The sequence below is a fragment of the Botrytis porri genome, assembly GCF_014898465.1.
Source record: "Botrytis porri strain MUCL 3234 chromosome Unknown BPOR_004, whole genome shotgun sequence".
Taxonomy (NCBI): domain Eukaryota; kingdom Fungi; phylum Ascomycota; class Leotiomycetes; order Helotiales; family Sclerotiniaceae; genus Botrytis; species Botrytis porri.
Genome location: NW_024066078.1, coordinates 2,995,142 through 3,006,890, shown reverse-complemented (window position 1 = coordinate 3,006,890; position 11,749 = coordinate 2,995,142). Strand labels below are relative to the sequence as shown.

The window sequence follows — 11,749 nt, the reverse complement described above, 5'->3', positions numbered from 1 at the left end:
AATAAAAGAGTGCTAATAAAATGCTATGGATATCGAAATCTATGAAGTATATAGTATGCTGATATGGTACCAGATCGTCGAAAAGGCGCTGCAATGATTCATTCCATGGGAGGCCTCCTGTATTTGTACCACCAAACTCCAGGCACCACGTTAGCCTTGAACCATAAAATTATGAAAGTATTTCTGCGCATGCAGAAATTTTAGACATAAGCTTGGCTATGATAATACCCGTATGAAGTAGCGATTCAAGTCTTACCCGATCTGGTTGATCAATTCAGTTTCATCTGTTCGGCGATCAGAGGACACTAAATGAACCATCAGAGGGCATTTCAACGGAGGGCCGCCGATGAAATTGATATACTATCCCCTGAAGTGTTAGAAATGAGCTCCATCGCTTAGAAGGGCTTATGAACCAATCAAATCCTTGGGATTCTGGGGATCCTTATCAAATATTACTGATTTCAAAAGACGAATTATAATAATTTATATGAAATCTATTTTTCATTTTATTATTATTAAAGAAACATCAAGAAATATTTAATGTACTTTTTATTAATAATTCAAGAAATTTCAATCATTAAATTTCGATTTAAATACTTTTATTTATAATATTAATTATAAAGCTATTAGTGTTCTTGATTAGCGCACGGGCCACTCTTAGAGTTCATTTCTAGTATCTTACGAATAATAATATAGTAGCGCGAGTTAAGACTATACTACTTAAATTAATAAATATCATAGGAGGTTTAACTTACTATTATAAATATAATTACATACTAATAATCGTATTGTGAAAAAACTAAAATTTATCGAGGCTTTATGTTTTTCGATTATATATAGTGTATTAACTTCAATATATTATTTACTATTAGAATATATAAATATTATATAACATTATACATTATTATTATTATTATATATAATATTACATCTAATATAATATTCATTAGTAATAGAAATAATATTACTATTCATTTAGATAGGATAATTATATAACAGTTTTTTTCTTCATATTAAGAGAGATTGAATATATTAATATTACTCTCTTTTATCATACATTTTATATAAACATCTTAGGAAGTCTAGTAAATATTTAATTTATAAAGAATTCATTTTTCGTTTTTTATCGAATTTTTTATGATAATCATGAATATCGTATGAAAATAGGTTTAATACTATTACAAATCTTACTTCTAATAACATAGTTTAGTATTAATTACTAAATGATTTATTTTAAATATATACAGAATTCATTTATATATAATCATACACTTTCTTTATTTATCAATATGATTTTTTGAAAATCAAAAATACAATATTTAGTTTATATAAGTATTATAAAAATCTAATTTGTTTTTAAAAATTGAAATTAATATAAGACTTATTATTAAAAAAATACCTTTATAATAAAAATCATAATAATAATAGTCTTTTTAATAATATAATGAAAATATTTATATTAAAACTAGATTTTCCAGAAGCTAATCTTTTATTACTATTTAATATTTTTTTTAAAAAAAGAAATTTAGTTTTAAAATCTCAAAATTTGAAATGAGTCATTTAGTAATATAGACTACTCGATATTAAACTATGTTATATATTTCTTAATGTTATTAAATCTCAATTTCAAAATTTAGAGTAATAAAAAGGTATAATATTAAATAAAAGTTTAATTATTATTATTGTAAATTAAGAAATGTAGTCTATATTTTAAGTATATAAAATCTTCTTATTATATATAGACTTGATTATATCATATATACTATATCTTATATACAAGTCACTATTTGTTTCTAATAGATTATAACTTATATATTAAAATATTTCTTATTATTCGATTATAACTAATTGATTTATTAGAAATTTACCTCCTTAATAATCTTACTATTCGCGAGGACCGAAGTACTATCTGTATATATAAAACAAAGTTAATTCGCTTAGTCTAAGACTCGATTCAGGCGATATAATTGGTTTAAACCCCTTTATATAATAGTCTTGACGTTATAGCGCTATAGCGTTATAGCTTGAAATATTTTTTTCTAACGATAAATTCTTCTATTAAAGTCAATTTCAATTGAAAGAAAAAAAAGAAAAAGAGGTAATCATATAGAATAAGTTAAGGACTTTCATTTAATCTAGTTTTATAATACTAGCTTTAATTATAGGATCTATATAATGAATTGAAATTAAATCCTTTTAAGGACTTTCAAGCTTACATAATTAATATTAAAGGTAATATATTGAGTAAAGTAAGATTCATATTAATAAAATTATTTTAGGATTAAAGCTTTAATAGTCTAATAATATAATTATTAATTCGAATGAAAAAATTAATATATGACTTATAAGTATTATGTAATAAAATATAATTTAAAATAAAATAATTAAATTATAATTCTAAAAAGAGAATATTATGAAAATCATAAAAAATATCAATAAACTAACTTCGCCTATAAGCATTTAATAAGTTTTTTTTTAAATCTTTATAATAATAGAAATTATTATATTATAGTTTTTCAAAAAGTAAGGGGTCCGGGGGCGCGCAGGTCCCTAGTAATTAAAATAATTCAAAAAAAAAAAAAACTTATACTAAAATTAAAAATAGAAGATAAATAGAAATTTATAAATCTATCTATTAGAATAACAGACATATAATATTAAAGAGTAGAAGGTAATAGAGTAATAAAGTAAACCTTTATGAATACTATAGAAATATTATTATGAAAGTAGATACGTATAGTTAGTATAAAAGAGTAGAAGGTAATAGGGTCATTATCATGATAGGGATCATGTGACCGCGCTAGCGTTAGCGCTAGCGCCTCTCGATATCATAGTAATATATTTCGTAGTCTTAGCTTTTAGAACCTCAAGTAATATTACAATAATGTAAATCATAGTACTATATTAACTTCATCATCCTTACGATGATACTATTAGTCATGAAATAAGTCTTTATATATATTATAGAAATATTATTATAAAAGTAATACTATTAGTAGAGAAGAAAGGAGAAAGGTTCTAAAAAGCTATTTTATAGTATATAAAGAATAAAATAGAATAATTAGAAACTAAATATCTTTTTTTAAATCAAATAAAGAAGAACTATAAATACTAGCTATAGATAATACTATATGATCTATAAGTGTTTTTCCGCGTATATTAATAGAAAAAAAGAAAAGATACTAGGAAGCTTTTATATAATATATAGGAAGTAAAGTAAAACAAATAAAAATTAATTATCTTTTTCTAAATCATATAAAAAAGAGTTATAAATACTATTTATAGACAATATTCTAGAATCTATACGTATTTTCCGCGTATAGTAATCGCGCTAGGGCCTTTCAATACTATATTAATAATTTTCGTAGCTCTAGCTTTTAAAACTACAAGTAATATTATAATAGTATAAATCATAATACTATATCGACTTTATTATCCTCATGATGATAATAATAATTACTTTCGAAATATATATCAAGATGAAACTTATATTATAGACTAATTTTATTAATATTATTAATTTAAAAAGAAAAGAACAGAAATATTATTTATTATTACTTATTTCAGTCGATTCTAATGTTTTATATTCAAATTATTAGAGGTTTATCTCCTTAATAATCTTACTATTCACGAGGACCGTAATACTATATATACATAAAAAAGTCAACTCGCTTAAAGTAAATCGCGCTTCTGACTATCCGATTAATAAAAGTCTTTTATCGCATTCATAATATTATAGTATTATAGCTTTATAGCTTTGTAACTTAGATAATTAGAATTCTTTTATTTATCTTATTAAAGTCTATTTTAATTAAATAAAAAAGAGAAAGTGATAATTAGATAGAATGAGTTAAGAGCTTTTAAATAATGTAATCTTTATAATACTAACTTTAATATTACGGTTTATATAATGAATTAAAGTTTCATTCTATTTATAATTTTAGTCTATTTTTAAAGTAGTCTACATAGTAATATAACCTACTTACTAATGAACTATATTATATTATTATAATATAGATTTGAGTTTTAATTTATTATATATAAATATTTGACCTAAAAGACTTCTGGTGTCTCATTAATGTTTTGAAAAATTGAAATTCTACATACTACATTTGAAATTATCATTTTTACAAATCTCCTATTGAAAAATGTTTAACATATAAGGAACTTTCAATTTATTTGACTTATTTTTATTAGAGCTTTTATTAAAAGAGATTAGAAAATTAGATTTCAAAAGAACTTTATAGTTTATTAAAAATTGAATTGATTCGAAAAGTTTATAGATATATTAATAGTTATTACATCATTTAATATTTATTATATCATCTAATAATTTTTTATCTAATAATTTTATATAAATTGTTTAAATTCTACATCACGAAAACCATCGTATTGTACTACCTCGTAATCAAGCCACTTTAATTCATTAAATATTTAGTTCATTTAATCGTTTAAAGCTCTATATTTATTATATTATTAAATTACTAATTTCTAAATAGACAACTCTTTTAATTATTCGAGATATAAAGAATACATATACTTCTAAGAGTATTTTATAAATTTATTGAATTTTTTTAGTTCATACTAATAAAAAAATATAAATCTACAATATACATTAATACTTTTTAATTTAGATAACTCTATAGGTAAGGTCTTTTATTAAAATTAATATATCTATCGATTATTTATTTTAATATTTTAATATTATTTTTCGAATAATTATTTTTGTTTTAATAAAGGAAAAAAACAAACGAAATCAGTAATTTAAAATCTTTTAACAATTATTATTTTATTAAATTTATATAGTATACTTTTTATAATACGGATTTACTACTTGTTTCTAGCTAGCTAAGCGTAGTAGCCTCAAGTTATTCACCTCCTATACTCGCTACTCACTAGTAACTACTCTTTCTTTCGTATAGAATATTAATATATTTACTCTAGTCCTATTAATCATGATCAAACCGTAATAATTTCAATTCCATTTAATTTTATTAGATCTTTTTTAAAACCAAATTTCGATCAAATAATATAACTTAAAGTAAATCGAATTGTATTAGAAAACAGATTAAATACTTTTATACTAAATTTTACTATAAAGTTATTTATAGTAACTCGTAAATATATAAACAATAGAAATCTAGTTTAGATATTTTAAAGTATAATGTAATCAACGGAAGTACTTAATTATACTAGACATTATATAAATATAAAAATGTATAATAAAGATACTAAAACATTAGTATTAAAGATATCTAATCTGATTCCTTATATGACCTGGTTTACTATAAGTTATACTATTAATATACAAGGATTCATATTTAAATATTACATACGAACATTAATTAATGAACTTTTACTTTATTATTAAAAATTGTTTAATTTCATTGATATAGGATTTTACTACATTCATTCTACGTATATTTCGCAAGGTTTCTGATTTTACAAATAGTTTATTTGAGTTTTACGTTCACACTGTTGTTGTACATTCGAAATTGCAGTTACATAGGTTAGCTGTACGCTATTTCATATACGGTAGAAAGATGCATTTTGTTGAGTGTGTCCGACCGAGTACCGTCATTGAAAGAATGTCGTTGAATTGTTGGTTCTCATTTACAAAATTTCTTCCGTGGCTAGCCGTACATTGTAATCCATAGCTCTGCATGCAGCGCTGTAGTATTTTCAGATGCAGCATGTGTGACCGAGCATCAATTCATGATGTATACTGGAGTGTTTGATGAGGGATTTTAACCCATAACTTCGGCAAGAGCAGTGTCTACTAGGTCTCATCATCAAGATGCTGTTCCTTTTATAGTTTCTTGAGCTTAAGTTTATTGATTTTAAATGAACTACAAGCTGTATTGCAAGTCCGATAGACTAAGAAAGAAAATAATATCTACAAGTGTTGAGCCATTCCTTGAAGATAGGCATATCGATGTTAAAGATGGAGCTAAGCTTGAAGGAATATATTGTAATAAAATTAAAAATGTTTTCATTCTTATTAGATTCATTCTTTGTTGTTATTAATTGAAGTCAGTTTTGAACACTCAGGTTCGTAGAATAGGAATACAAGCCCCTGTTCATTACTAGCGGATAGCACGGATGTCTAAGTCTTAATTTCATGATGTAAGATTGCAGAAGAGTTGCCTAATGAAAGATGAAATTTATAAAGAACTATTCTAACCGTAAAAACACGACCAATAATTTGTAAATTCTACGTAACTTGGCGTTTCTTGACTAACTTTTTCCACACTAGTGCTGAGTGATATTGTCGTCGTACTTTTTATCATCAATTCATCGCAGATACGAACAATGGTCAGAATGGAAGAGGCAGACGAACAGTGGTGAGATGAGGGGTTTTCACAATTAACCTTGGACATACCCATAATTCTACCGACTTTACCAACGAGACAGAGGGTAGAGCATCCTAGGCTGCGCACTAAATAACCGCGGGACTGATAGATGCAGATGTGGGGAACTTGCGGATGACCCGTTGGCAGGGTGGATAATTGGCAAAACCCGATTCTCCGCGGGTCATCAAAGGGTTCCGGGTCATCTCTTGGCTGCCTAGAGCATCTGAGGTTATGTCCACATACATGCATCTGCACCGACTAGGCATACACCCGTCGTTCAATAGTGTTGTTTAGAGAATATGTTGTCATTACGCAGAGTACTTGTTCGGCAGCTTACTGCGACCTCACTTTGTCCACTGATGATCTCTGTATTTAAAGGAAAGCAATAACTGGCTTTTGAGTTTTGCGTACTCCCTTACTCCAAGCCATCACACATTTCAATTCTTGCAAGTCCAACGGACAAATCACTAAAAACCTCAATCGCATCAGAATCAGCAACATGGCTTCCGTCAAGTCGTTTCTTCGTCATCACTATCGGCATTTCAATGCTGCTTCAGTCATTGACGCAGCCGATGGCTGGCAGGCTGTACTAGACCAGGATGGCAAGATGTTCCTCACTATGGGTGGTGCAATGAGCACAGCTGAGCTCGGGTTATCTGTCGCTCAACTCATTCGGCAAGACAAGGTTCATGCCCTGTGTGTTACTGGGGCCAATCTTGAGGAGGATATTTTCAATCTCGTTGCCCACTCTCATTACCGTCGCTTGCCCAACTACCGTTCGCTCACCGCGAAGCAAGAGACGGAGCTCCGTGATCAGGGTTTGAACCGAGTCACGGACACATGTATCCCCGAAGATGAAGCTTTCGAGAGGCTAAGACATCATGTACTTTGGGTCTGGGAGGAGGCATCAAAAACAGGTGAACGTCTGTTCCCTTATGAGATGTTTTTCCGCATCATCCGCTCTGGTAGACTCGAATCTTCGTATCAAATAGATCCCAGAGACTCTTGGCTCCTAGCCGCAGCCGAAAAAAACTTACCGATATGGACGCCTGGGTGGGAAGACTCAACACTGGGGAACTATTTCGCTGCTTGCACTCTTCAAGGCAAGATTAAGTCTCCGCTAATGATGAAAAGCGGTATCGAGCAGATGCACTCACTCGTTGCTTGGTATCTTCAGGCTTCGGCAGTATCACCGATCGGCTTTTTCCAGATTGCCGGTGGTATTTCTGGGGACTTTCCAATCTGCGTTGTTCCACTTATTCGCAAAGATCTCGGCGAATCTTGTCGTTTATGGGCATACTTTGCGCAGATTTCAGACTCTACGACATCATATGGTTCTTACAGTGGAGCTGTGCCAAATGAGAAGATCACATGGAACAAGCTTGACGAGGAAACCCCAAAGTTTGTCATTGAATCCGATGCTACCATCGTGTTTCCTCTTATTGCACAATACTTGCTAGACTGATAATATTCCGCTTAAACATCGGCATAGCTAGTTAAGAATTATTTTACATAATCGGACCATATTATTTTTGGGCTACATTGGTGATGTGGATTATCGAAAGGCTCTCTTTCAGAAGTAGGAATCCCGGTGCTTGACTGGATATATACTTGGAGTGATTGAGTGCTCAATTCTGTCTTTAGCTTCAATATTTCCCCTATTTCCGCAGCAAGACTTGTTATAATTAGAAACAATAAATTCTCATTAACTAGGTGCAGTATTACTATTGATAAACTCGCGAACCGTCTTTCTTGGGTGATTTTGAAGCCATATGCAAATGCAATGAATCTGAAAAAAAAGTCAATTTTCTCTTATCCAGATGCTAGGGAAAATTCTAACGACAATAGATATTTGTGGCATCTCTACATTAGTAAAACAAGGCCACGTGTGTCTATGCCCAGCTTAGACTCCCTACCCATCGATGACGGTTTATCATAAAATTGTGAGGCTGTGTTCTTCAAATCCAATGTTAAGCCCAGCATTTGAACCAAACTATGATAATGAATATTGCCTACACTATCTTGAAATTGTTAAAACCGCTGGTCTTTTGTCCTGCAAATCTTATTATTCTGTCACTCGGGACGCTGATTGAGGTGTATTATTCTACTGTAAAACTAGACAAAGAACTGTCATGCACACAAAGTGCCATCGAGGAAAGCTGAATGAACCGAAGTGAAAGTCAGGATCAATTTTGGCCCCATTGGAGGCTCTAGACCGAGATAATAAATTCCAGAGGCCGAAAGAACAGAGGGTGGCATTAGCTCTACCAAATGAAGTGTATCTGTTCACATACCCATTCGATCATCCTACGCATACAATTCTGTGATTGGTAAGCTTCAGTTCTGGGAAGATGTAGCTGGAATTGAATTTCCTGGTTGAACCCCACGACGGGCTAGTTCAACTGCATCTTCGGTCTCAGGTCCTTCCTTCTCTGGATTCTTCACGCCCCATACCCAAAGCAAAAATGTCACAGCAGAAAGACACCCAAGTAGAAGACCTACTGCACCAATTCTGTCTGAATCTGGCAGTGAAGTTATAATGACTGGTCCAATCGTAATGCCGAAGTAGTGAGCAGCATTCTGAACACCAAAAGAGCGGGCCACAACGAGTTTCCAATCATACCTACCGCCAGATTTATTTTCCATGTCTTTCAATACATCATCCATAAGTACGTAGCCCGCTGGCTCAGTCGCATCTAGAAATACACCGATGCCGGTCAATAATGCACATAATAGTACTTTTGTTCCTATCGAATTTGACTTCACGAGCCGAAGGCAGACTGTGATTGGTACTAAAGCCAAGAAGCTCACGAATCCTACTATTCGGGCTCCATACCTATCGGCCAGCCATCCTAATAATATCAGCTTAGCATATCCAAGGGGGTAGGTGGGTAATTTACCGTAGATCGGCTCAAGTAATGCAGGTAGGGAAACAGGTAAGAATATTAATCCCTGCCCCAGCGAGCTCCAGGCAAACTGTCCCTCGACAAAGACTGGAAGAACCTGTGAAATGCCAGCTGTTTAATGTATTTTCAAAAAAACTAATGTCATTGAAGACTTACTGTATCGATCGCCGAGATGAAGATGCCGCTCACAATCACTCCCCAGAGCCCTACTCGCATGGCAGGTTTGCGTAACAGATCTAATAACGAAAAAGACTTGATAGCCTGTGTGCTAGCTTGTGATGTTGATTCTGTTTGAGATGACCGGGATGCCGGATTATCCTGAGGCTGTCGTTCAAGAGGTAGAATTAAAATAGGTACGACCAGATTGAGAACCAAAAGGCCTCCAACAACCCCAAAAAGACCATTCCAATTCAAGAATTGATACACAACTCCTCCAAGAAGTGGACCAGCTAGAAATCCCAAGTTCATAGCCGCGCCAGCATAACCCATGGATTGTCCAACACTATCTTCGGGTGAACAATCTAATATAATTGTGACACTCACCACCTGGATAATTGCAGACGAAATACCCTGTACAATTCGGCCAACGACGAGAACACTTATTAATTTGGAAACAGCAATTATTACCATAGCAATAACAAGAAGTAAAATTCCAATTAACAAAGTAAAACGCCGGCTTTGCATGAACTTTATCACATAGCCGATTCCGGGGCTGAAAAGAAGAGTCGCCAACGCCTCAACAGTAAGCAGTATGCCAATCCAGCGACTCACTTGATATTGTCAATTGTGGCCTATTTCTTCATTTCCAAGAGAGAGAGACATACCATCTTTATCTGTGATTGAGAACCGGGTGACTAGCGCGGTAGGAAGTACCGGCAGTATCTGTCCACGTCTTCATTAGAAGAGTCCCCATTTCGAGCTAAATAGAGGACATACAAATCCATAAAGCATCGTATGCTAAGATAATTTGTCAGTATCAGTATTGACTTCCGCGGCGAGAATAATTTGTCACATACCGTTAAAAGACAAATACATAGAGCTCCTATTATGACAGTTCTTGATGAACGCATATGCGTCGGTCTTCGTGCTCTTGGAAGGGAAGAGTCCCGCGGCGTGACTGAATCCATTACGATGAAGAAAATTACAGCAATCACCTCAATGGGCTGTCTTCTGAGTATCTTGGAAAGCGAAGCTGGGTTTCTTCTTGTATCAGTACTAGAGTTTGTCGGAAAGTTTTTCTTTTGCCTCTACAATTTTAATAAAACTACAAAAAAGCGTGCCAATCTAAATGACTGATATAAGCAGGACACACAATGTAAGTTTCGATGTACTTTTACGCTTTCATATACAACTCCAATAGCCACCTGCATCATTTATTCCTATAGTGTCAGACTCGGGGTATGGTTGGTTGAAATAAAGATCCCTAATAGTCAATGCTGTGCTGCATGAATCTGTTCCGTTAAAACTCACCAAACTCAGGTTGACCTATACCCGATTCATAAAGGACTAGGTTAGGGGTATATTTTGAGCGATATATATAATTGGAAGAATCCTTAAAAGTGGACTACTTTGTATTCAAATGTGGTCGCCCCATTTCAGATGCTTCCTTTACCCGCACCTTTTTAACCGCAAAGTGGGCACCATGTAGAGTAGAATTCATTAGTCCAGCAAAAAAAGAATCCGTACCAACCCTTTATGGCATGAAAAGTTCCCCGCATAAAAAGTGCATTAATATAAGAGGTGTTAATCAATTGATAAAGATGGTATTATATATACATAAGAACAATTAAATACAATGAATTTATAATTTTTATTTATTTTGAGATGATTTATGAAATCACTTTTTGTATATTATTATATAGCTCCAGGTCAGGGGAGCTTAAAAATGTAAGAGTTCAGGCCCCGGCTTATCGCATACTAAGCGAAAACACACCAAAAACCCTCATTTCTTCAACTTCTAAACTATATATTAATTCAATCAATTTATAAACTAAGTTTATAAAAATAATACAAAAGATTAAAAATCATTGAAATGATTTAAAAAAACGAATGAAATATTTTTGATGATTTCTTTGAGAAATTTATAAGTTCTTAAAATTAAAAGTATTAAAAAACTTGAAAAAGCTGTTTTTATATAGGAAAAGCATTATATATTATAAATTTTGAGAAGTTTCAACTTTAAAAACCTATAACTTTATCAATTTTCATAATTTCAAAGAACAATTTGAACCGAATATTCTTTATATAGTTATTTCTTATATATATAATTTTCAAATCAATTCCTCGAATAGTTAAAGAATTATAAAAATAATTAATTTATATGAGAAAACAGTATTTTTGCGGGGATTTTGTCACGAAAAAGGGTGGTGTGTAATAAGCCGGGGCCTCAACTCTTACTAAAATAATTAATACAATTGATCGTTGATTTATAATCTAATTAAGACTAAAAAGAAGAGCGGTAATTTTATTCTATAGAACATATCGCTATAG

General features: G+C 31.5%; 2 protein-coding genes across 2 annotated transcripts; one reads left to right on the top strand and one right to left on the bottom strand.

The window, feature by feature from the left end:
- Nucleotides 1-6,852: 6,852 nt before the first annotated feature.
- Nucleotides 6,853-7,818, top strand: EAF01_003773 (uncharacterized protein; the record flags this gene model as incomplete). The annotated part of the gene is made up of 1 exon (XM_038912027.1): nt 6,853-7,818. One exon carries the CDS (start codon nt 6,853-6,855, stop codon nt 7,816-7,818), a length of 966 nt encoding a protein of 321 aa, XP_038773262.1.
- A 435-nt stretch (nt 7,819-8,253) lies between these two features.
- On the bottom strand, nt 8,254-10,555 carry EAF01_003772 (uncharacterized protein). The gene is made up of 6 exons (XM_038912026.1): nt 10,276-10,555; nt 10,196-10,216; nt 10,084-10,141; nt 9,416-10,029; nt 9,254-9,356; nt 8,254-9,205 (listed from the first exon to the last, which is right to left on the bottom strand). The coding sequence occupies exons 1-6, from the start codon at nt 10,384-10,386 to the stop codon at nt 8,691-8,693; spliced, it is 1,422 nt and encodes a 473-aa protein (XP_038773261.1). The 5' UTR covers nt 10,387-10,555; the 3' UTR covers nt 8,254-8,690.
- Between the last annotated feature and the right edge of the window lie 1,194 nt (nt 10,556-11,749).